A 27,116-nucleotide genomic window follows, 5' to 3' on the forward strand; every position below is an offset into this window, starting at 1 on the left:
TAATTTTTCACCTTGTTTTCCTTGCTTTAATGGGGGGGTGGGGAACAACACTGATTTTAAAGGTGAAGAGGGTGTTTGAAATCTCTCAAAACAAGTTCAGTAAGGCAGACTTTTTTTTTTCCATGGGATATAAAGAAGACCGCTGAGAGGCAGCTGTAGTGAGTTTGGGAAAACCTGCAGATCTGCAATGCTGCACATGCAAAAAGGCAAACCAAATACAAGAAATGAGACATCAACATCGCTACAAACAACAATACAAAGGCAGAGAAGTGGCTGGAGAGGGCTACACAGGAAAAGCTATACAAGACATTCCTGGAATTGCATATACAGAGATTTGAATTTTATTCGTACATTTTTTTATTTACACAAGCTACATCTATTAATTGCCAGAGACTGACCTTGACTCTCCTAGTCTTAAATAAGGTTACTGACCACCACGCACAGTCGAACAGAGTTAATACTGTTAGTGTCATTGGTGGCGTGAGTGTGCACCATGGCAGTGAAACACCTAACGCTTCTGCTTGGGTAAAGTATTTGTTCTGCTGCGCATGTGGTTCTTGGTTGCTGCGCTTTCAGCTGGAGCAGCTGGCAAGGCTGTGTCTGTATAGAATCATACTGTTAATGCCATCACAGACCAGAAAAATGCCCACATGTGCAGGTAAGTAAAAAAAAAGTCTTATTTATATATAAAAAAGCATTAATCCTGTTTATTGCACAAAGAAAGGAAGATTTAAACTAAACTAACACTGCAGGGTGACGTATCCCTTTCCTTTGTTCAAGCTGTTTAACAGGCAGGCTATGGGTTGTAATTTCGCTGTATACTAGGCAATAAATTCCAGCAACAAGGTGCAGTGATGCCACATGCCTACGCTACTACTTCGGATGCGGCATGCTAGCTTTCCTGGGAAACGAAGCCGTTGCATGCTCATCCCCTGCAGCTGGGAGGAACGGTAAACCCAGGGAGAACTTGCCAACTCAGTATTTCCTCATGTAGTAAACAAAGTGCATTTTCTATTTCAGCCTCCACCCTGTAGGTACGTTACTTTAAGACCAACCAATCTTGCCCCAGACATGCAAAAGGCAAAGGGTGAGGATATTATTTTCAAACACAGCCCTCCTGGGAAGGAGCACCCCAGCTCACGCCTTCCTTGCGAAGGATTCCCCTCCCCCCCGTTTTTCATTCCTTTCAACACAGCCGAATTAGACATCCCAGAGTGAAACGATCAGATGAACGGACACAGCCACAATATGCAGCTACTGAAGAATGAATGACCTGTTTTCCCCTCGAGTATGCTCTCACCAAGCATGTGACTTTAAAAGACATATTTTAAAAAAAAATAAGGTTTCTTCAGCTGTTTGTCACAGCACAATTTAAAACTGTCATTGCCTTTACAACTAATTCAAACCCCAAATTTAATTAAAATTAATTGGCATTTTCCCCATGGACAGTCATTAGTTGTAATGACTTTGTTTCGGTATTACAATATGTAATCTCTGAGCAGTCCTCCATTTTACCAGAAGACTGTAAAAGAAAGGTCACGTTTCTTCAGACATTCAAATAACTATTAGGAAGCAAAATTATGGGAGAAGAGCTTGTTTACATAAGAAAGAGGTGAAGGGTACGTAAGAGATAAATAGCTTATAACTTGGGGTATTTGCACTGCAGTGGAACAGTAGATAAACCCCCTTAGGTAAAACACGGAAGCTTTGCTCCTGTCAATGTAAACATTTTGAGTGTTGCAAGAAGCTCACACAGAGATGCTCTTAGCTTCTAAACACTTTCTAGCCTAGAGCCTCTGCTTTCTCTTTCCTCTGCGACTGCACTGTAGTTAGTGCCAATCAATAAGCGATTGGGATAGCTGTGTGGACCAAAGGCCACCGAGGACCATCAGTTAATGGGAAGAGTTTTTACTTGACTGAGTAAAGACTGTCGTGACCAATGCCCAGCAACACAGACACTACCTGGAACACACAAGATGCTTTTCTTTGATCGGTGTTTGTGTGGGAATGGCAAAAAGCCCTCTCAGTTCAAGGGCGTGGATTTTCTTTCTTATTTGCACAACTCCATAATAAAAGCTGCAGCAGGGTAACTAGCATCGACGGGGTGTACCGGGGGAGATTTCTCTGGCCGCTATTCGAGAAGGAACACCCCCGAGGTCTCACCTCTGTGAGCAATCTTCTGGTTGCCATTACCTGTCCCACTCAACGTTAGCCACAAAGAGCTACATCTGAAGAAGCCATCTGCCGAGTCAGGGGTTCAGAATTCTCCCACAATTAAAAATTCTTCTATGCTTCCTTTTCAAGTAGAGTCATCCAACCCTTTATTTGGGTGCTCAGAGCTTGACTTGCAGAGCCTGTCCATGATCCCCTGCAGCATAGGTTGAACAATCCCCAAGAGAGGGCGCTGGGAGGAGTCTCCATCCCAGCAGGCTTCCATCAGCTGCCAGCATTCCTCATCAAACACCGGCAGACGCTCCGGGCGAACTCCTGGAAAATGGAGAGGGACCTGGTTACCATCAGTGCACCTCAGATCTGAGGGGAACTTTGTCTGATGCTCATTACTTTGGTGCAGGCTGGAGCGACCCAAGTGGACTGTCTGGGGTTTAATGCTTTCGATAAAAGCTTACATTTTCAGCAACGCTGCTGAGATCTTTGGAAGCATTGCTGATGTCGCCCAGATCACGCCTGCTTCCAGAGGACAGCCCAAGCATTTAGTTTCACTGGAGCCTCCTCTTTACAGCTATTTAGGAGCAAAATTTAGTACCCTCTTCTATAAAAAAACCAAGACCCACCCCATTCACTGATAACGGTGCTTTTAAGGAGGAGTTCAACATGAGAACAATCGGTGAGTGCAGCCTTCTGACCAAATGCGAGACTCGCTCATCTGAGTTAATCTTTTTCACATGAGAAGGGAAGAGATTATTCGGACAGGAGCTAAGGACACAAAGCAGTAAAGCATTCTGATACCATGACGCAGCATGAGGGATTAGGCTACCGCTAAACACAAGTACTACACTAAACCTACGCAGGCACAAGAATAGGTTTATACTTTGGGGAAAAACTAGCAGGTGTGTTTTACTCAACATCCAGCCCATCCGTGACAGCTTCCCCAGCATGTTGCATATTAAGCGCTTGAACGTACAGATCTCCACGGCCTCCAGAAACTGGAAGGGATTACACATTCTTTAGGGGATCATGCTTGGCTGGTTCTGGGATCTGGTTTACATCGTAACTGTTGTACTACTTTGCCTGGTTGAAGCAGTGTGCCAGCACAGCTCTTGTGACACCGTGGCAAGGAAGTGGTTAACTGGGAGCCTTTTGGTTTTTTAATTCCCTGCTAATTTTAGTTAGACTTTCAGTAGAATATGTCCAAGTTTAACTAGATCAGCGTTACTCTTTAGACCGTCGATGAAGCAACACAACTTGAATTTTTACCTTTCAGTTCCAAGAGGATAAAATGGGTTTTCTAATCGCCTCTCAAATTTTACTCAAGCGTAAGGCATCAACCAATAGAGTTCAAAATGAGCCATTTATACCTCTTCTAACATTGTTCCAAAGGTGATCTTTGCTTGCACATCTCTCGAAAGCCTCTGGTAACTTCACGTGCCCCGAACAAATGTACCAAAACAGAATGCCAAATGCGTAAACATCCACAGAGTTATCATACTTTCCTGTGACAAAAATACATTTCATCAGCAGGGCAAACATCATCACTGGAAACTGAGCAGTTTGAGAACTAATTTCACTCTTCTACCTCCTCAAATTAAAACCACAGCTCCATTGCCAGAAGGGCAGACATGTACGAAGCCTAGTAACGCATCAGGAGTCGTTGCCAAAAGTGGAAGGATAGAAATTAAGACCTTCCATTCTCAGAGGATTTATACACTTGAGCCGTACCTGCAGTTCCCAAGCTGGGGTTCAGGGCCCACAGCAGGTACAGGTGCTCAGGTGTATTTCAGACTTAAACACCAGCACTTGTAAGCCTATCAGTTCTCTTTGGCTCTGCTGCTAGCACAGGAGTCTGACAGAGCTAACATCAGCCTCTCAATCCAGAAGTTCAGCAATTACTCATTTACAGCAAGTTCACCTGCTGAATAAGAAAAAACTGAGCACAGTAAGGGCTAAGTCAACGCTCCCCCCGTAAGGTCAAGGTCTAGCCTGCTAGCCACGGGTATTTCGCTGTTAGTATTCACTGAGAACCACCTGAATAATATTTTCTAAATGAAACAAAAATAGGATTGCTTCAATTTGCTTGCAATCTTGTCAAAGCAGGGACAGCATCCCAGACCAAAAGGATTCTGGTAAGTGTAGTATGGAGCTCTAAGTGCTGCTCTAAGATGCCTGCTCAGGAAAAATGTTTACAGAGTACCTGCCAGAAGCACAGAGTGAATTTGAACACACTCCACGTGTTAGTAACAGCTCGGAAATTCCTTACTTGGTTCCCACACCAAAACCAGAGGAATCTTTCTGAAGTATGTGCCTCTGAAAAGCCAAATATTTCCCACTTCCTAACAACTAATAATTTAACTTTCCAACTGCAAAAGTACTGATTGCTTCAGCAAAGCTTATGAATCCCACAGTTCTTTCAAGTAAACAAAAATTTAAGACTGAGACTCAAAATAAAGGAAAATATACATAGTATGCATTGTAAGCAGGGAGCCTTCTGATTTATTTTAATTATTTTTCTCCTCATAAGCAAGTTGAGATATTAATTCAAAGTAATGGCCTTCAAAATTCAAGCCAGAGACAGTAGTGGATTCAATCAACAAGCATACCTGTAAAGAGCTCAGGAGCCATATGAATGGGTGTGCCTACAATACTGCCAGACATCATGGCTTCTGGTTTGCAGAACCCCAAGTCAGTGATTTTGGCTCGATTCTTTTTGTCGAGCTGTAGGAGAATTCATAGACAGGCAGCTGATAACCACACTTCTCAGGTTTAGTATTGCATTTTACTATTAAGCTTTTAAACTCTTTATGTTTGAAGGGTTGGGCATTCATTCTTAAGGAAGCTTCTCTGCGTGGCTGCTCTTGGACATTTACCTAGCTCAGCTCAGTAACCAGACGTGCCTTCGCTTGTCTTCGACACAGAGGGTGTGGCTGGGGTTTAACAGAACTGGGAACTGGAAGTGCTACTTGTAGCTCAAGCTCTCTACCTTCAAGAGGAGTCACTCTACCGCTCGCTCTCCCCTCGGCTTTCTGCCTGAACAGGAGTTAGGGAGACCTCACTGCAAGGCTCGTTGTGGCTAGCAAGACAAGTTAAAAGATCCTGTATGAAGAAAACTATTACTTCACTTATATTATGCTTCTCCCTCCCACTAAAAGGGCCTCATAAGACTCGAGGATTAGCCAGATACAAGAGTTTTCCTTACCAAGACATTTTTGAGTTTGATATCCCGGTGCACAAGTCCCTGACTGTGAAGATAACGGATTCCTTCAACTACATCCAAGGCAATCTGTAATCGTGTTTCTAATTCTAGCCCGGCCTGAAGAACAAACACAGCAGGTTTAATTCCTACAAGGGGAAGTCGCTTTTGCTTACTCTTATTTTCCAAAAACACTGAAAATTAAGCAATCCTATCTTTGGTTTACATTTTAATAGATATTTAGATAAATGTATATATTAAAAATATACATATAAATAAAATAAACATTTATGAAAATTTCTAAATATACATATACATAAAAATACATACACACAGAGGTTGTTCTTACCTTTAGGCCGGTATAGAGGTCTCTGTGCAACCGTTCCATTATCAGCAAGACGGCAATGCTGGAGCCTCCTCCATAGCCATAATCTATCACAGAACCATGGAGATGTACAAGCCGCTCATGCGTCTGCAGAGACCTAGAGAAAGTTCAGCACAGAAAACTCATCCTTTTAATATCCTTCCCTCCACGCCAGGCCAAGCCTCACCTTGTAAAGGGAAAAATGCCCAAGAGCTGCAGCTTTAGCACAACAGTAACACCCGTACCATGTGCCGACAGTAAAACGCAGCACCCCACAGTTGCGAGGACCATAGCGATATACAGCCGTCTGATGCAATTAAACTCAAGAAAGCTTATTAAAGGTTATAGTACCAAAGAAATACTGTACGATTTCAGCTGTCTGTAGTGCAGCACCTGCCTGCAGCTGCTTACTGAAAACAAGCTGTTTCCTGCAGTGCAGACCCATCGTTTTCTTTTGGAAATTCAGACAGGGCAGAGAAAGATTGGGAAAGGAGGGATGACTCAACACCAAAAAAATCAGGGGAGAACTGTTTGCTATCACACTCTATTAATTCTAATTTACTCTGCAAAACAGCAAGCATTTGAACGGCAAAGGTACCAAAGAATCAGATTAAGACAGGAAGGAGCACGCCTGCCTACCACTCCGTGCCTGTTACATTTTCACAGTGGCGCTGGCAAGCTGTCTTGCCTCTGCTAGGAATGGCAGCTTAGCATTTCATGAGGTCAAGTCACTAACTGGAGAGCAGAACTACAGCAAGCAAGAGTCTGCCATGGAAATGCAAATAGCGTTTGTCTGCAGCAGTGCAGTGAAGGAGATCCACGAGGAATGAGGAAAGCCCTTACGATACGCACCTCATGTAGTGAAACTCAAGTGCAAGGTCATTCCAGTGCTTCTCATCTGGAGGAACAACAGATTTCAGTGCACATGGGAAATGCCCTCCCCAACTGTCACACAGATAGACCACGCCATACTGTCCTCGGCCCAGCTCGCGGCCCAGCTTTGGTTTGCCTGTAAGGCACAACATCCATTTAGTGTTTTAGACATTAAAACATGTTTATCTCTTCCCGTACACTACCAAGCTGGCAGCCCCGAGCTTTTCATGGGCCAACAGCTGCACAATTCAAGGTACTCAGCATGTGTCAGATGGAGGCTCACTGAAGTAGCTGAGTGAAAAGCTAAACACCCCTCCTACTCCTTTACACCCACTGACTGCTTCGGAAGGAGGGAGCAGAAGATAATACAGAGAACATCAAGCACAATGCTCACCGTGTAACAGCACATCCTGGAGGGACCTGCTCTCCAGCGAGAGCCGTGCTAGCCGAGGAGCATGATCTTTCCGCACCTTCAGCCACAGGTCTTCTGTTTTCTCCAGCCTGCCAGAATGGCCGTCTTCTAACTACAAGAGATATCGCATCCACACTGTAATCCTGCCTGGTTTGAAGCCCTGCCGTAATGAGGCTGAGGGTCCTTGCAGAACCAAGAGGGATCCTACTTAAAGCATGCCTCGTTTAAAAATAGGATCTTGTATTAGGGCACTCACATCAGCTCTGCCACCTCTACCTCCAGAATGGCAGCATTAACTGCACGAGCTGCTCTTTTAGTCATCTCTGCAATTAAAAATCCTCTTTCTATAAGTGCCAACGTACAAAACAAGACCTCCTTTGTAACAGCTCCCCACACTCACCTGTCGCAGAGAAGCTGCAAAAGCCTCATGGGAGCTGTTTAGCCTGGTCCGGAACTGGCTGCAAATGCTCTTGGCTAACTTGGAGGCACTGAGGCTCTCGATAGCATCCTGAGCAACTTTCCTCTTCCAGTCACTGGTGATGGCGGGTGGGCTGACCCACGTAATGCGCTGGATTATCTAGTAAAACAGGAAACGGAATTAAGGCACTAGCACACAAAAAAGCAAAGGGTCAGTCAATTTACTCAGACTGCTTAGACACCTTGCAAAAATGCACAGTCATCTGCATATAGAATTGGGCTAAATAATTACTTTACAGTAACTACAAACAGTTTAAAGGTACTGGTGACAATATTGTTGTACACTAAGAGATCTGATTTTTCTGAACATCTGCTCAGTTCATTCCTACAAGCCAACCATCCTTTCATGTCTGACCAAGAACACAGGTAGCTCGACAGCCACCGCTTGGAAAACCACACAGTTGTGGTGCAGCTGGTAGGTGGGAAGAACAGGCAGCATAAGCAGTAACCCAGAGACTCAGGAAGAGACATGTTCACTGTAGCTTTCACCAGTTTAGGAAGCAGCTTGTTGCTGGGTAGACATGCTGCCAAGGTGCAGAAATCCTAGGTGGCGGTGCACACCACTTCCCTTAAATTGCTGGGTGGTTAAGATGCCCTGCCCCACCCTTTATTAGCAGCCACAGAAATCCAGCTGCTGCACACCCAGCCTGGATCCTTCTCCCAGGCTGAAGGAGGAATCTGCAGGTTTGTTACCACCCAGTCTGCACTGTACCCATTTGCTAAAACTCATATTCCTCTTACCCATCCATACACGGAATCTTAAGAGGGAAAAGGCAGTAAAGGTCATCAACAGCTCAGAGCAGGAACTTCAGAAAGAGAATGCTTTAACAAACAGAAACTTAAAACAAACACCTGAGGAAACCTGGTCTGCTCTGGAGGGAGAAGAGTAAATTGACCTGAATCAAGACACACTGCAAAACAAACAAAAAACCCCACAAGAAACCCCCAACCCCAAATAAACAGCCAGTTACCCAAAACAAAAAGCAAGAGTTTCAAAATGCTGATCATCATTCCTTTGCTGTTTCAGAACAGAAAAGAAACACTCAAGAGGTAATTGCTTTATATTAAATATTAGCACCTCAAGGAATAAAACAGACACATGGCCTTAGTGCTGAGTGGGGAAGCAACAGCTTTCCAACGCATGTGCCCAGAGTCAAAATTTACAGGGCAGCCACGAGCGTTCACATTATTCTTTGCTCCAAAACCATTTCACTGTACAGTGGCACATACCAGAAATAAATGATAAAGACGCCCCTACCTGTTTGATCTGTTCCCACAGCATCCTGGTTACTGTTGAGCCAGAGTGGAAAGTGACTTCAACATGATAGGCTGCATTTAGTATCTGGAAAGCAGGGGAAAGATGGAAGTATGGGAACTTTGCAAGTGATAGTCACTATAAAATTTGCTAGACCCTCTGAAAATGAGAAAATTGACACTCCATGGGATACTCCATGATTCACTCAGTTCAATCCATTTACTGTATTAAGTTCATAGGTGCTTCTGGGCTGTGATCTGATTACTATATACAGATTTAGGAAAGGCAAGTACTAGACCTTTAGGTGACTGTTCCCCAGTTTTCGTACCTCCCTTAGTGACACCAGACCCACACACACTCCAGAGCTGTGCTCCTCTAATTTCACTGAGCATCTCTGTGTCCTACTACCCTCGCTGGATGAGGATAAAGGCAATTAAGACTATTCTAGACAGCCATTTAAGCCACCATACCTGTTTGAGATAATTGCTTGTGATGTGTACAGAAACATCCTTTGACTTCTCCAAACTCCTTGCAGGATGTACTGAAACCTCCCAGGACTCCTCCAGGCTCTTCAGACACCTCTCCAGAGTCCCTACAAAGCTCTCTCGCAGATAGTCCACAGAACTAATTAACTTGTTGGCAACTGCTTGGTTTAATCGAGAAATAATCAGTTCCTGAATTTGCTTAATACAACACTTTATGTCCTTGGAACTAACAGGTTCCCCATTCTCAGGAATGATAATATCTGCATGAAAGAAAAGAAAGAGGCACCTTTTGACTCAACATGTCACTGTTGCAATAACGGCTACCGAGAGCTGCTCTGAGTGTTTTGCAGAGGAGCTATAGCGCAGCCCCGGTCTACCCAGCTTCTGCTCCAAACACTCTTGCACTATTTTGCTCCTTCAGAGGTTCATTACTTTACACCCAGATGGTATCACCTGAAGCCAGCAGCGTTGCTAAGCCATACAAAGAAACCCAAGAGCAACAGAACACCACATATATTGACTATTGCAAAGGATTGGATTTTTGCCAGTCTGAGTGTCTAACACTATAGTGCCAGTTTTACAGGGGTCCCAAAACCAGCGCCACAGATTTTGAGTAATTTGGTATTCTGTGATAGAAAGTACTAACGCATTCAAGTAGCTCCAGGAATGCACATCTGGTACTCCAGTTTCAGGGAAGCTGAAAATCACATCTGACCAAGGTGGAAAATATTTGCATGTTTGCTTCCATTCACTGGTGTTCGAATTCAGAGGACGCTCAGCTCTAACACCTGATAGACTCTGCACAAGCATTCTGTAGCTGCTACAGGTTTACAGTCACACAGTGGTGACAAGTCAATTATCACCTCAAAAACTAAAGGGCAGAAGCACAAAGCTGTCTTTCTACCTGAAGCAGAGCTCAGGAAAGGCTGCCAGGCCACGCTGCAATCCATAAGCACTGCTGGATGCTGAATGTTACAAAGAAAGTGATGTAACAGCCACGTCGGTTACGTGACATTTTTTTCATGGTACCCTGAAAAGGTTGATGACCACTCAGTATTTTTAAACCAACACTGAGCAATCCCTACTCGTACACAGTAACCACGCTGAGCAGCACCACGTTGCTACCAGGAGCTGAAGACCTTGTCTCTGGATTTTGGCCAACAACCGTCTAGCCTACTTAAAACAAATCCAGTGATCAGCAGATGGCATTAGCTCCTCAAAATAACATCTTCCTCCTTTTGGGATATTGCTTCAAGTACTGACAGCCATCAAGATTCTACACTCTAAGTACTCCAAGCGATACTTGTACATAGAAACACACGCACACATTTACTGCATGTGTTTTAGCTTCTGCTGCCCCTAAACATACTCCTGCAGATACAGGATCCTGAGCTCAGGCACTACAGCGCTCCATGTCTGTAAAGAGTGGGTCAGGCAGAATACAGGATTTATTACCTGTCCTCATAATGGAGTAAGAGCAGCCCTAAACAGGTAGAATTAACACACTCACTACACCCTTAGTGTATGCTGTTTGTTGGGGTTTTCTGCAGCATGCAAATAGGTTAATGTTGCAATTAAAATGAGCTCTTTATGAGGACAATGTTTTGCATGGGCACTACAAAGCCAGCATTCCAAGAAACGGGAAAGATCCTACCCATTTCCCACCTGCAGAAGCAAAGAGATCCAGACCCTAACCTGCAGGATTAAACGCAATCCATCGTTTCTCCTCTTTGTCCCAGGAGGTAACACTCCAATTTGAAATTAGGAGGAAGTAAATAAAGACAGACAAAATTATCCCGAGCTTTCACCTCTCTTGTGCCTCAGAAGAGCACTCAATTCACAACAAATAATTTCTTCTAAGCCTATTGCCTACAGTTATCTCTGATTTTATTTTAAATAGAAAAATCTTTCCCCATCAGCCCAGTGAACTGCATTTCCTTAGAACAGAAATTATTGTTACGGAAAACGTCTGCTTAGCAAGCAGAGGAGAGAAGAGCTGGGGAGTATCAACCTACAGATCTTCACTGTGCCGCTTATGATAGACCATGTATTCCTGCAGACAAAATTTGGATAGCCTCTCGCCCTTCGCAGTTTACACATCATTCTGTATGCTTCCAGCTTGTGTGTTCCTGGAAGTTCTGGTGCGAGAAGATGTAGTGAGAATTCTCACATTTCCCCAAAACACACACTAAATGCCAAGCATAGGCCTCAGGAGCACAATATGTTGTGTTGGTTTTGTTTTTTTTTAAAAAAGGGAAAACCTTACCTACCCTGAAGGATTTCCTTTTAGGAGGTTCTATACCCAAAAGTCTTATGCAAACCTCTCTCAGACAAAGAAATCAAGCAGAAAACACACAAACCAAGCCTTCATCACTAAAACTCAAACAGCTTCTTTTCTTAGGACAGATTTATTCCCAAGTCTCCACACAACCACTGAGGCAAAGTTAAGAGTTATTTTTTTCTTCTTCAGCAGAATAGGGAATTAAAGCAGAGAAGTAAAATACCCTAATCCAGAACTGTCCAGCAAGCTCTGGGGGAAACGTCTGATTTATAAGAAATCGCGACTTAGTATGTCCAGGCTTCTCATTTAAGGACAGTGCTTTTTACCCAGGAGACACCACAGAAGAATCCTTTGTGTATTAGTTCTGAATTTTCTTGCAAAGCCCCTTGCCTAGACTGCCACTAACCATCCCTTGGCAGATGGCAAATATCCCTCTGCCACTCTCCTTTAAAGCCCTTAACCATTTCGTTCCCATTGCTCTCCTGCCAGTAGTTACCTTTGAATTCCATATTAGCAGCATCCTCCAAGAGCTCCTCTTTCATATTGCTCAGCGTCTCTATGATCATGTCCTTCATCTCCTCTTGTTTGCGGTTGGCAATGTTCATCAGAGACTCATACAGCTCATTCTCCTTCTTGCGGGTATACTCTAGCCGCTTGGGGGTGATTTGCAGGTCTCGCTGCATGTCGAAAGCCTGATTGATGAAGATGTTCAGGCAGCGGCAGTGCACCTCATTTAAACCGGTAGCTGCTTCCACGAGATGCTTCTGAAGCACCTGCCTGGAGAAAGTGCTTAGGAGACGGAGCTTCTCGAACTGCTCCACCAGCATGCTTTGGGCATCGGCATCAGGACCGGGTGCCCCGCAGCTGCAGTGGTTGGTACTCAGGTACTCCAAGTCCATCAGCTGGCAGTAAAGGGAGGACTTTTCATTATCAGTTTTTTTGGGAGCGATCAGCTCAACCCCCGACTCTGGCACTTTGAAGAAGAAAATGGGCAAAGAGAATTTCTCTTTGATTTCACGCAGTTCGTTCTCATCTGATGAAGAAAGTTCAGCCTCGCTGATGGCAAAGATGACAACGGGCAAGACTTGGTTCACATACTCTCCCAAGGTGGCTTCAGCAGGCTGGAATCCACGACATGGTGCTACTACAACATCCACTTCCTAGCAAGTGAGGAGGTAAAGAGAAAAAAGAAAGGGTCGTACAGCTCCTTTTAAAAACTGATGCATGCAAAAATGCACTGTAATTCATTCACAAAGTGCAAAACCAGAAACACTCAAACCCTTTAGAACAGTTATGGAGTCTCACACACCGCGTCATGCTTTAGTGTATCGCCTACCTGCAAGGTGATGACAGCCCTCTCGCAGGGATACAGCCACACATGGATTAGTGCCTATTGACTCCAAAACTCTGATGTTGTACCAAGTGCCTTTGAGTTTTAGCTCTGAACAAAACTTAGAACAAGTTTCCCAGGTAAGTGCTGTCGCAGAATAGCCGTTATTCTTTAGCTTATAGCTGCCCACTTTGCAACAACCTCTCCCAGTAAATACGCTCTCAACCCCCCATCGACGTTTCCCAGATCTGCATCTCTCCAAGAAGATATCCATGCTGTCGGTTTTCAGTGTAGCTTCCAACAGCAGAAAGCACTACAGTAGCCGCTACTGCCAAAGCAGCACAATAACCGATTCCAAAGACTCCGCAGCCAAAGGACAGACAGGGAGGAACAGATGGTTGTGACAAGTTAGTTATGGCTTTCTTCAAATCCAATGAAAACCTAAGAGATGTATTTTATTTACTTATTTTCTTACTGGACAGTTTTACTGCTTTGGTCATATGGTCCTGCTGGCACCACTTACTAACCCCACTAAAAAGGGCCAGGTGTGAAACCTGCTTCCTTCCCTTCCAAGGAAGGGGATGAGATTCACCTTTGAATATGCAAGAACAGTGTTAGAACTGCATGTATCACTCTACTAAAATAAGGAAAGAAAATGTCAAAGGCTTTGAACTGAAGACATAATTTAAGTGCCATCTTCTCAACTCGTAGCAGGGGGATAACTAAGAATTCTTCAATACTTTTTCTCCACCAGAAAAACTAAAGGCTTGACCACATCTCCCAGCTGCTCTCAGAGCTAACAGGAAGTCATTGCTGCCACGGGACTCCCCGGCGCTGAACTCAAACCTGCCCGACGCACGGGAGGTTTTGCAGAATGAGATGTGTGCTGCTGCAATACTCACCAGGGCGGATGACTCACGCCAGCGCCTGTAAACAAAGGAGGAAGCCAGTGCTGTCTCTAGGAGACAGGGAGAAAACCAACACAGACAGCAGAATACAGCGTGAGCAACTGGTCCTCCTGTTTCCATAGAGGCCTCTCAGGCTTTTCCGAAGAGCATTAGCAACGTTTCTTCATTTCTTCCCCTCCCGCCTTTTTTTTTTGTTGTTTCAAATGTCCTACAGAAGTTTAAGCACTGTCTATGCAGCCTCATACTGTTAGGGGTCAAGTACTCCTATATGGCGAATACCTATGACTCACACTGGATTCCTAAAATTTTTGAGCTGGTTCTCACAAGGTCACACTGCTGTAAACACACTCGAACACTTCTGACAGCTGTAAGCATGAAATTGCTGTCAAGTAACTTCATTCGTGTTTTCCGTAACTAAACAGCCCTTTTTAAATATCAAAGCTTCCCACCTAGCAATCCAAACACCAGGGACACAAATATCAGAGTTACAGCTCTTCTGCTTAAAATATGATGCGCTGGTGCTGTTGACAGCAATTTTTAAAAAAATACTCTTTAAAGAGAATACCATGCAGACACACTACATACTCATCTACGGATTCGGACTTGCAATGCCAGGATGACCACTGCATCCCAGAACAAAAATTAAAATCAAGGATCAAGTAGGTCTTGACCTACAGTAAGGCAAGTGGAGTCTCACTAAATGCATTGAGGGACCACTGAATGTGCCATTTTACTGAGTCAACAGGCAATTCCTCATTTCCAAATCAGTTAAAAAGCATTTATTCGCTACGTCCCAAGAGGGCCTTGTCCTATTTTGCTAGGCTTCGGGCAGTTTAATCACTGTTTGTTTAGTTAACTGAGGGGCTGAGAAGGTAACCCAATTTAGCCAGATTTTTACCCAACCTCCCATCAAGCAGATTAAAGACTGAGCTGGGCCTTCAGTCATTTCTAAGCCAATTTGAATACTCTGCCTTCCAAGAATAGTCTGTGAATCACTGAAGTCTGACAATTACTGCATTTATTACACGTGCAATCTAATTTCATTGCCTCCCTGTTAATCTGAGGCATGTATATACCCCTAGATTCTACTCTAGGATTTATTTTTTAAACACACACTCCCCCCAGTTTTTCTGAAGTCTTGCCAGTTTATTCCATTCCCACAGGGGTCTGAGTCAGAAGTTCAGTAACTCCAGAAAGAATCCCAGGTAAGAACACTGAACTACACCTCTGGTCTCCAGCAAACACTGCTGTTCTTTACAGAACGTAATTGCTTTGATTTGGTGGCATGACTTTGAACCCTGCTTCATCAGGGAATTTCATTTCACCTTTGCTGGAAGGGCCAGCCCAAGAAAGCCTGTGAGGTGGACACGCTCACGGAACAGTCTGAGAAGCAATGCTCCTTCTCTGATCACGAACTCTTCCCCTGTAAAAGATGCATCACTAAGCCAGAAAAAGTAGAGAACAGGTTTCACACTGGTGGAAGAATAATTTCATGGAGCTGGCATTTTCAGTATCTTCTACCCTCAGTTATGCCATCATAAAGGGACAGAGAAAGACGACTACAGGTATTTGATGCTGGTGCACGGCAGGAGCACGGCAGCAAAGCCCACAGTAAACTGATGCTACGTGGAAGGAAGAGTGTCTCAGCCAACGTGAAAGCTTTTCAGTTTTCTGCATGAAGTCCATAAGCAAAGACATTAAAAATACTCTCAAGAAGGAGACCAGGGCACGTTCTTCCAAGTTTTAAGCAGGATGTACGTTAAAATAACCACCCAATCGGTACTTAACCACGTTCTTTGCTACTTGTGACAACTACTAATTCATATGACCTGAATCACTGCTACAGTACCTAAAGAAATGCAACAACAAACCCAAACTAATTCAGTTCTTCTGTTAGCGCTCATTAGAACCATCTTGTATTTCTTCACTCATCTTCCAGCTTTGTCAGAGCAGCTGAAAATTCTTCTTGCCCTACAAGCCTTAGCTAAAACCCTTCAGCCTGCAACTCAAAGTCACATGAAGCACAAAGCAAGACAAAGGCATGAAAAAGGAAGCTTTCAGCCCTGTTGTCCTCCTCCCTTCAGCTGTACCGTACAGACAAACCAATACTTCAGAGAAGTCCATTTTGGCTTCTGGGCACAACTGATAAGATTTAGGGAAAGAGCCAACTGTTTGCTCCCACTATAAATCAATAATCTGTCTGGCTAGATGGATTATTCCCCATGACCCAAATGCATTCCTGTGCACAGTGATCCCCAAGGAATAGAACAGCTTTGCCAAAGTTTTTCCTTCCCTGATATTTTACATTTAAAAATAACTAAGTTCACATACCTATTAGCACAAGGTAGTGTTCTCACAGCAGCCAACCCATGCAAATCAAATTTTTGGCTCCCTCTTCCTCACCCCCTTTTCTGTGAAACAAGTTTTGATTAAGACATCCTTCAGTAACACAGAAATGCAAGCACGGTCCCACCCTGAATATCAGACAAAAAAAAACTCAGGGTGCTCCACTGCCAGTTCAGTATGAAGTGGTATATTCTACACTCGAATTTATCTCCAAGTAAAAAACGTCGTTTAGTTGATATTTGGATACTGTTAACTTACAAATAACGTAGCCTTTCTTTACTATAGTAATGACTAATGAGTTTGGATTTAGCAAACAAGTATCTTCACCAAGAAGCATGATTCAGCATTAGGTGCCTGCACAAAACAGCAGCGTGTAATCTAGGTGCCCAAGCCAGCCTGGGCAATTAAGCCTCTCAGTGAGAGATGCTTAGGCCTGAAAAGCTGCACAGCATTCCCCAGGTCCTGAAGTCACTGACAGCTCCTTTGATGGCAGCCTCACTATGGGGAACGAACATGATTTCAAAAAGAAACCCACAAAGGAAATTCTCATCTCCTGTAACTGTTCAAGTCCACAGCAAGGACCCACAAACGTTTCTTCAAACACTAGTAAGGTGTTTTAATATCTAGAGTGTAAGGTCATTATGAAACACAGTACTAATAAGCATTCTGCTATTGGGAGAAAACCACACAGATGAAAATACAGGGATTCTAGGTAACAAGTAGGGTAAAACGCAGATTGATTTCCCTCCCCCTCTGCCCATAAGGTACTGAGTTCCTCCAAATTAATTGATTCCTGGGCAAATCGAAATCTGTAAGATCTGTACTGAATATCACGTTATCATCAAGCATGCAACTGTTATTAGACTCCTAGTTTTGTTTCACAAGTTAAGAAAAAGCAGAAGTTCCTTCAGGGTAGTTCTGCAGACATGCAACTTTGGATAGCGTCCAAAAAACTCATCCATTATTGCTCCAGATACATATTCCACTAGTTACAGAAGGAGCGTCCATGACTAGAAGATATTTACTTAAAAACCTTTCTTGTCTCTGTCTGCTGAGCAGGGCTGGAGAATGCACGTTAGCTATAAGGGTGCAAAAAAGCACAGGTCTCAAGAGGAGGTCAGACTCCTGTAATTTAACACGAAGCTATCCTCAGCCCCATTACCTGCTAAAAGGCATCTCCTATCAGCTTTAAAAATTTTTGGTCCTTCCTTTAGCCCCTTGAATTCATGTAAGGAATCCTTTGAACCAATCTGAAGCTAGCTGTGATTCACCCTCCCTCTCCTTCTATTGGAAGAGCTTTTTATTTCACCAACCCTTTTCAAATTAATCTGAGTAGCTGTTTTCATCTAAGTGTCCTAAATATAACCAAAGGCAAACAGAGAGATCTTTGTCACTCACATGAGAAATCTGAAAGAGGGTTGTAAACTGCAGTGTGTCTAAACTGGCCCCTATAAAAATGTAACCAAGTAAAATAAATGTAAAGCTAAATACTCTTTTATGCATAGCAAGGCAGGATTTTACAAGCAGAAGATCCAGAACAGGCATTTACTTTGCAGCACCAGCAGCTGAGCTGGTGCTCTTTGGGAAGGTGGTGGATGCCTCACATACAGATACAAACATGGCACTTGTGCTCTCTTTCAGCAGATACTGGAAGCCACAGACACACTACAAGATAGCATTGACTCGGCTTCTCGCATTAGGACAGGCTTAAATTTAGCTACAGGCTGGGTTTGTAGCACTTACTTCAAACTGATGAAGCCAGACTGGGTCTTCATTTTCTGCCTATTTACAATCATGCCTCGATTTGTATGTCCAGAAAAAATTAGCTTGCTATTTTACTGTTCAAATGGGAAGTCCATACTCTTATTTGTGTGACAACAGATCACATTCTTTGCGCTTAAGCAATTTATGTTTAAGAATAAGCTGTTCCAGATATTGGACTGCCAAACACAATGCTCCAGAAGTATTTTACTGCAATAACAAAGGCTCGATGTAAGATACGAAATGCAATGAAAGCTTATGAAAGCTATAGAAAGCTATAAAATACTACCCTTGCCTTTAATGGTATTTGCTAAACACCAAACTGCAACACTCACAGGACAGGAACACGTTTTATGGACAAGTAAAAGGAAAGTCAAAGGAAGATACTAACAGTGTTAGAAATGGCACTGACAACAGGCTCCCACCGTCTTGTTCTTAGCACCTTCAGTTTCCATTGACACCACAGAAATGTAAAAAGCCACCCTCTCAAATCAAGTCAGATCATTTTATCAGATGTTGGAATTAAGGTGGGGTTTTTTTTCTGACAAGCTCTTCACGACAGAGACAAAAAAGTACATATCCCTGTACGACAGCTTCTAGCTTCTATCAGACAGCAAAGCTAACTCTGAATGACCTTGAAACTGGAATAAAAATTTAGAAGAGACGTGGAGTTACATCTGAGTAAGGTTGGCTTCTGAGATGGATGGAACATTACAGGGGAATGATAATGCTAAGAGGCAACACTGACACAAAAGCACACAGGCTTAGACGGCTATGTCCAATTAAAATCCTAACACCAGACTTCCAGCTTCTCTTTATTTACAAGAGATTCCTATGCTTGAGAGTTTACACCATTAGCTTTATTAGGGACTATAAACGCTACACCTCAGGTTCGCTACGATGATGGTACATGGACACCTACTTACCTTTAGTAGCGAGTATGGCAGCATGACCTCCAGCTCCGCTATCCGGTGAGCAGGATCTTCGCTGTCCCCACGAATTTCTAAGTCCTCCTCTGGTATCGTGTCCCAGTGCCCCCGGTGGGCTGCCATCATGTGGACCAGTTCATACTGCTCAGGCAGCGCTAGGCTAATCCGTGTTTGCGTGCCATGTGTGAAACGGATCCGTCGCCTCTTACAATTCTCCTCATTGCTGATTTTGGTGGTAGGGAGCAGCTTCTCACCCAGCAGTATGTTGAGTAACTGGCATTTGGCATTACAGTTCTGGCCAAGAATCAGAAGGCAAGGGTGCCAGCTCACAGTCCGCTGGAGATGCTCTTCCTCATGGCGAGGGAAGGAAATTAAATTCTGCCCTAAAATTGAGGACAGACCGCATTAGAACAGGTTGGCTGAACAATAAGTCTCATATCTCTAAGCCAGCTGAACACAAGTTCAGACATCACTGCCCCACAGCCCACCAAGAAACCCACATAGCACCAAGAATTTGCTTATGTGTCCTGAAACTAGTGTCAGCAATTCAGCATTTCTACTGCAGCAACGCCAAGGTCCACAGTAGGTTGATTCTCACAAAGCCATTAAGGCAACATGTTACTGTTCTCCCCACCTATTTCATCAGAAAGCGTTTACACAGAGCTCTCTTCAGGAGGTTAGTGGAAGACTAATGGTAGGCCCTGGAAGTCAAGAGGAAACAGTTGTCAAGGTTGAAACAACCACAGGGCTAATCTTGCCTCAGGTTGGAACAGCGTTTCGCCTTGCTCCAGAGTTCAAGGAGGCCCAAGACGTCCCTAAGGCTAACTCTTCCCAAGTTTTGATGGCTTGGCTGTACAGAACATTCCTGTTGCATATCAGAAATAAATTCCGTCAACTCTGAACTGGTGACAGTTCCACTCACACACTTAATGTCAAATACTTTGCATCTACCAAATCCCAAGAGTATTTCTGCACAAGCTTGTTGACCAAAGTCTAGGATCATTGACATTAAAGCAGCAAAACCTCCTTTCTAGCCTCAAGGAAAGGCAGTCTTGCAAAATTGCTTCTCTACACGAAGCAGATGACAAGACCAAGGTTGCTGAGACATGGTAGCAGAACTAATAGCCTCTGCCAGCAAATCCCTACAACAGAAATACAATCACAGCACCTAAATAAACTGTCACACTTTCACCACCCTGGATAGATATGAGCCAAGGGGAAGACTCGTTGCTAGCAGCCAGAAGGTTCCTAGTGCAGTCTAAAACAAGAAGAAACATCTTCATTCCCTTGATCGCACTAACAGTACACATCTTTCCTAACCTACACAGCTGAATTAAATAGGGATGGTTTGCCAGATTTGTATTAATTTTAAGAGAATTTAGTTTGCAAAAGGAAGTCACTCGACATCTGTATCTCTTTCAGAGTAGCGGCACTGCCTGTAACCACTCTCCTTACCCATCTTCCATCTGAATCATCAGTTGTACCATCCCACTAACCAGGCCCTTTGAATTCTTAGTCCATGATGATGCTGCAACTCCTTGCATTTGCCTTACTACATTAATTCTCAGTCTCAGTACTTAATTTAGCTTCTGTATTCTTTTACAAGTCCTAAATACAGCGTTTCCCACGCTCAGTCATCTAAGCTGAAGTCTGAGAAGCTTTGCGTTACCTTATGCACAGCAACAGAATAATCCTGGTAGTACAAAAACCGGATACAAACAAATTCCCCATCTGCTGCTCTTCAGCACAATCCCCGCGAGTACAAAACAGCTAGTGTTCCACCACAGCCAGAGGGCTAGCCCCTGCTCCCAGATCTGAAGGCAGATGGCACCCAAGAATGAAATGGCAAATGGAGACACCAGTCCCCAAAAGACCAGGCAAATCTGAAGGCTATAAACCAGTACGATTGCCCTGATATCAGGCAAACTGATGGGAGTGACAGTTTAAAGACAGACTCGAATACAATACAGCAGAGAAGCACCAGCAGGGATTTTGTAGGGGAAGGTCCTGTTTTAATACCAGGGCTATTAAAATTCTTTTAATGAGTCATGTTCTGGCATCTAAAATTGTTTCAGTGTCTCAAGCCCCAAGAAAACAACATACTCTCATATACTAAGATATTCCTCAACACTGCTAACCAAATTAAAGATAACATACAACAGCTATTCTAGTCCTCATTCTGATAGCATTCCATCCCTCTGTTTTAATTAAAATCATTCAAATCGGGGGCAACATCATGCGTAGGTGGTTGTGTCTTAGACCCAGTTTAAGGCTTCTTTATCATCTTGCCTAAGATTTGCCTTTCCTTCAAATTCGCAGTCTGGAAATAGGACTGCTGGAGAGGTTCTCTCCATCAGAGGAGGCCTTTCATCCCATACCACGCTATGGGGAAGCCCTCTCCATGCCTCAGCAAGCCCCTCTCCTGCACCTCTGTCCCACACCACCCCAGACACTGACCCCCATAAACCAACAGTTTGGAAAAGGTTAAGGGAGACATCACTTCTTGAAGTGTGACTCTTCATAACTGTTTCTTAAACAGCCTTTCAAGTTCCCCAACCATAGCAGAGTGGCCACATCAAGCGAGTGCAAGGCAGAATCCAGCTAGCGGCTCACAGAAGATAAAAATCAGCAAAGCTCCACAAATAGCACATTGAAGCCTTCATCTACAAGATAAAGAATTTCTTTGATCTGGTTACATCTATTGAAACTTCAACTGGAATTCAGGCTCGCTCTTCAGCTACCAAGCATGAAAAAAGCCATTCAGAAGGCATTGTACAGGCCGTGAAGCCTTCTCTGCACAGGCTTTTGAAGAGAAAAGCAGAGGCAGATTGCACCCTCTGCTCATTCTGGGCGGCCTCTGTATTTACAGGTACTTAATGCTGGCCCTAAACGATTGAAATACAGCAGCTTAGCTAAAATTATTGAAGCACAGAATGGATACCTAAATGCTAAATCTTTAAAACGCCTTTCATCTTTTCACACATGCAACCTCCCTGTGACCAGCTTTTATTCAACAAGTTTACTACAAGCACTATCAGCAACAAAGCCATTATGTTCAACAGCACGTGACGCCGCAATGTTCCAGGTATGCGAAGTACAAACCTGGAAGCCGCACCAAAAAAGCAAGATTCAGCCATATCACAACTAGTCCAGCGCACCATCAAGGCACCCAAGTCATGGCAGTTTCAACCCTGTGTGTAGCTACCACCGGGTGTCTTATGGTGACCCCAAGGTCTCAAAATTGAAGCGAGCTGCACAGCGATGGAGCTACTGCTCATGTTCTGCACTGCGGACAGTGTATGACTATTTCTGCGTATCAGAATAAGGCACAGGATAAAAACATTCATACAGTACTTAATAGCCTGTGCCACTGATCTGATCATGAAGAATTCAAGTTGGGAGCAATACTACCTCCTGCAGTACCTAACAAAAAGTAGGTTTAGAACTTGCTTACTGAAGAGATACAGGGAGACTCCCATATCTACAGGAGCAGCTCTTGCTTATGATGGGGCTTTTGCCAAAGATTTTAGCTGGTGCTACATACTGTATCCATACACTGTATCTTTCGGAGACATGTGATAAACACTTCAGAAAAAACATGGCTCCAGGGGGAGTCCTTAAGCGCGTGCATCCGATTAAGCTCCTTTTGATGAGAGGAGGTCTGTCCAAGAACAAGGACGTCTCTCACCAAGACTAATCTCAAAATTCAGTCAAACACTTGACAGAAGCATCTTAGGTTGAATTTATGGAATCTATAGAAGCCTTAAGCATTTATTCATCCCCTTTTCAAGGAAGGCCAGCTACACTGCTGGTCTTTCTATTCTATTTTCAGTAATACATATGGACAACAGTGCCTAAGTAAGGCCAGACCCTCATACTACTTACTGCAAATACCAATACCTTTCAAAGAAATCCTTACATTTCTGCGGTGCTGGCCGTGACTCGCAGCATGCTTTGACCACAAGACTTATGATTAACACACCCAGTTATATGAACCAAGTTTTAATTCCACCCCACCGCACATCTATCGGCACAGTGACGTTAAATCCAGGAGAAGACACATGATGAATCCATATACCACCACAAGCAGGAGAAGCCCCCATGGTCTGCAGAACCAAGCTTCATGTTCTGCTTAGCTCGAAGCTTGCTAGCAATTGCCTCCTCCCGTCTATTTGAGGAGTTATTTCTCAAGTACCCTCCCAACCAGCCCTCCACACATTATCTAGTCTTAAACCCCATCTTCTTATGTTGACACACCTAACAGCACAATAGGAGCCCTAACCTTTTGAGGATCACAGCAATATAGGCAGACCAGTCACATTTTAACCAGGATATATACCCTCAGTCAATATAGCATCAGGATGAAAACCATTCCAAACCCTCTGGTTAACACACTCGCCCTACGAAATACATTTATGTACTGAGCCATTAGGTTACCAAGCCCTGGGCTTTCCCCCCAGCTCACACTCATTAAGGTAACACCGCAGCTGCTGACCAAAGCCCTGGAGAGGCTGTGGATATCTGCACAAGCAGTACAGCTCTGTTTACAGAAATTTCTGAAATAAGGCAAACGAAATATCAAAAAACTCAGGTTCCAGGTCAAAGTTCAAATTATTTCAAGCACAGAATAAAGAAAACTACCATTAGTAGAAAGCAGAGTTGCTGGGTCCTTTCCTTAGTATCTTTACACATTTTAATAAAATCTCCTGAGTCCCTAATTAAGATTTTCTTTTACAGAAAGTCAGTACAAAACACGCTAGCTAGCAGCACCAGGAATCAAAAGCTGTCAGACCTGTGCAGGCTAAAGCTACAGGTTTGTCACAGTGTCATGGTTTAACCCCAGCCGGCGGCTCAGCCCCACACAGCCGCTCGCTCGCTCGCTCCCCCCCGGCGGGACGGGGGAGAGAATCGGAAGAGTAAAAGTGAGAAAACTCGTGGGCTGAGATAAAGACAGTTTAATAGGGGAAGCAAAAGCAAAGCAAGGAATTCCTCCCCTCCTTCCCCTCGGCCGGCGGGTGCTCAGCCATCCCCAGGGCAGCAGGACTCCATCGCGCCTAATGGTGCCTGGGGAAGGCAAACGCCGTCCCTGCCAACGTCCCCCCTTCCTCCTCCTCCCCCGGCTCTGTGCGCTGAGCACGATGCCGCACGGTGTGGGACAGCCCTGGGGTCAGTTGGCGTCACTGTCCCGGCCGTGTCCCCTCCCAGCCCCTTGCTGGTGGGTGAGAGGCAGAAAAGGCCTCGGCTCTGTGCGAGCCCTGCTCAGCTGGAACAAAACCATCCCGGGGTGTCAGCGCTGCGTCCAGCGCAAACCCAAACCACAGCCCCACGCTAGCTGCTGCGAAGAAAATTGACTCTACCCAGCCAAAACCAGCACACACAGTACTTTAACAAGTCATTCTTAAAAGCCTATTCACGACAAAGCAGACCTAGAAAACAGACAATATTTTGTTGAATGCTTCAGAAATGCAGACAGTGCAAACAAGACTTTCTCCCTCCCCTCATAAACAGTAGCTGGAAGGGAATTCTTTTTTTCCCTTGAATTTATTTTACTTCTCTTACTATGAGGAGTCAGTCCCAGTACTAACTCCACAGAGGGAACTTTTCGTCAATCCTTTATCGATGAATATTGCCTGTCATCCTCCTAGGCAGAGGAGGGCGGGATGTAAAAGCAAGTACACATCTGCTCCTTCAAGTACACAGCCCTGACTCACCCAGCCTACCTGAGAGGTCAGGGGCTACTACTCAGCTTAGCAGACACTTAGGTCTGGTTTTAGACAGAGTAACCCAGACTGTGCTTTAGGTTCCTGGAGCTGTGTTGATTCAGGGGGCAGTTACCTTTCTATGCTGTTACACCAGCTCCGCAGGTATCTCCAAAGCAAACCCCTTTACATTTGTTTCGTTTCCAAGTCACCTAAATTTACTTTCACAGTTTATTTTTCCACTTCAATCCTAGGTTGTAAGCGTCCTGTCCATTTAACTCCCCAGTTTCTTTTTATTTCACAAACCATTAGCATTCATGCCTCAGTGCACTGCAGAAAGTCTGCAGAACTGTTCAGTCAAAATTCCTCTCACTCTGACACCACCTGTAAGGCAGATTCCAGGAAAAAGCAGTTCTGAAGTCCATGAGAACTGTCCTCACACTTAAAATAACCTCCCTGTGTCAGACAGGGGAAAAAAGCCAGCCACTAAGTTTCAGAGAGTACCGGAAACGTGCAATACAACTAAAATTTTACAGACGTACAGATGAAGAAGCACTGTCCAAAGGTGATTATTCAGGCAGAAAGGTAATAAGCAATACCAAGGCTCTGGGTTTCAGGCGAAGGCTTGTGTCTTCCCATATCTTAAAAAAATAATAATCATCGGTTCACAGTTATTTTGCAGATGACTCATTTAAGAGAACTGCCAGCCTCCATTATTTTACCAAATCCTGCTCTTCATCCTCTCCCTCTTTCCACACACCCCTCAAGACTGCCACCATGACTTCCCACCTTCTAACATGGAGCAGGTTTATTCACTCGACCTGTGCCCCACCTGGAACACGTCGCCACTTCACCCCTTTGCAAACTACTGATTGAAGTTTTAAGAACAGTAAATGTTATACAACCTCTGCAGTCTGAAATCCCAAACCGAGAGCCTACGCTGTTATTACTGTTTGCATGAACAAGCTCTAAAGCAGTCAGCCCCTCCTTGAAGCCCTGATACTTAAGGGCCAGTTGGTAACACATTCAGCAGTAAAGTCAAAGTGGGTCAAGGTAGGTAGTTGGAAAGAAAAAAAAAAAAAACAAGAGAGAAGGTTATAAGTGCTTTGTGTTAGAAAAAAACCAGGTAGAATATTTGCTGAAATCTGCATCTTATGTCAGGAATATTTAATTAATGATGCACCCACATCTACAAAGCCCTGTAAGCAGGGTTTAAAAGATGCAGTTGTGTTTGACTAGCAATATTTTACAAGAAGTTACCAAACAGAAGAGCAAATCCAGCTGAGGGCTACCATTCTAACAGCACTGAGACCCACCAAGAATGAGTGAATCCAACTAGTTCCTACTTCTTGGAAGTCACAGAAAGATGTAAACAAAGAGAGACACCACATTTTTACAAAACTGGTCGCTTCTATTCTGACGGCTTACGTGGAACGCTGGTTTTTTACACAGACTGACAGAAGCGCTCAACACCACTTCAATTTTCAAATCAGAATTGTGAGCATAAGACAAGCATGGACAAGCATCTTGGACAAGTAACCAACAGATGACTCATGAGCCATTTGGAAATGAATAAAGAAGGTCTTTATATATATTTAATGTCACGCTAAACTCATCTCACAAGACAGTCTTATGAAAAGACGAAGTTCTGCACGCAGCAGGAGGGCTCCCACCAGCAGCAAATGTTTGTCAACAGTGACAGATGAGGATGAAGCTGATGAATGAAACCTGGCGCTGCTCACACAGAGCTCCACGACAAACACGCGCCGACCCCACGACCCACCCAGCTCCCCAGGTGCTGCAGCCCCCTAACCCCGACCTTGCAGCCCCCCTGACCCCCGACCGCTCCCTGCACCCCACAAAGCCTCTCACACCCCCCAGGCACCCCCAAGGCCCACCCACCCCCCATTACATGCCCTACACCAGCTCGCTCTCGCCTGCCCCTCCAGTTGCGCCCTCCGCCCCCCACAGCCCACCCACCACCGCCCACCCGCACCCCAACCCCCGCAAGCCGCCAGCCCACCCCTCCCTACCCACCCCTCACCCCACGGACCCCCCACCCCCAGAGACCCCCGTTTATCCCCAAAAGCCGCCCCCGTTCCCCACATACACACACCCTAAAAGCAGGCCTCAGCGCCCGCCGCAGGCCCTGCCCGCCTTCCCCCGTCCCTCTCTCACCGCCGGCCGCAGGGCCGTCCCGGGGGGCCCCGTCCCCAGCCCCGGCGGGGAGACCCTCGCCAGCCGCCGTCGAAGCGAAGTGGTGCCCCTGGGAGTATTTGACGTCGCGGAAGAACTTCTTGGTCTCTCGCAGGTTGTGCTGAAGCCGCGCCAGGTGCCGGTTGTAGTGGCCGAAGGAGCGGCACAGGTCGCGGATCACCCCGCCGGGACCCCGCCACGACGGGGCCCCGTCGCCCTCCATCTCCTCCGGGTCCGTTCCGCTATCCCCTCCCCACCGCGGGGGACACTCGGCCCCTGCCAGGCTGCCGCTACCGGTCTCTCCGCCCTCCCGGAGGGGAACGGCGCGCCCCCGGCGGCCGGCCTTTCCTCGTCTTCCCCCCCCCACCCCTCCCGCCTCCCCTTCCCCCGCCGCCGCCGCCGCCTTCCTCCTGCTCAGGGGCAGCGCCTCAGCAA

At 45.0% G+C, this 27,116-nt stretch overlaps 1 protein-coding gene across 2 annotated transcripts; it reads right to left on the bottom strand.

Annotated features, from left to right (window-relative positions):
• On the bottom strand, positions 1 to 27,058 carry DSTYK (dual serine/threonine and tyrosine protein kinase). 2 transcript variants are annotated; one of them, XM_064471868.1, is made up of 13 exons: positions 26,664 to 27,058; positions 18,784 to 19,169; positions 12,009 to 12,672; positions 9,217 to 9,491; positions 8,750 to 8,833; positions 7,415 to 7,591; positions 6,997 to 7,126; positions 6,582 to 6,627; positions 5,715 to 5,847; positions 5,372 to 5,485; positions 4,776 to 4,890; positions 3,537 to 3,671; positions 1 to 2,487 (listed from the first exon to the last, which is right to left on the bottom strand). In XM_064471868.1, exons 1-13 carry the CDS (start codon positions 26,902 to 26,904, stop codon positions 2,300 to 2,302), a joined length of 2,688 nt encoding a protein of 895 aa, XP_064327938.1. In that variant the 5' UTR covers positions 26,905 to 27,058; the 3' UTR covers positions 1 to 2,299. The 2 variants fall into 2 exon arrangements, with proteins under 2 accessions (XP_064327938.1, XP_064327937.1); XM_064471867.1 differs by having other exon boundaries at positions 6,582 to 6,738; positions 26,664 to 27,057.
• Positions 27,059 to 27,116: the final 58 nt, after the last annotated feature.

Source organism: Phalacrocorax carbo, chromosome 23 (assembly GCF_963921805.1).
Source record: "Phalacrocorax carbo chromosome 23, bPhaCar2.1, whole genome shotgun sequence".
NCBI classification, from domain to species: Eukaryota; Metazoa; Chordata; class Aves; order Suliformes; family Phalacrocoracidae; genus Phalacrocorax; species Phalacrocorax carbo.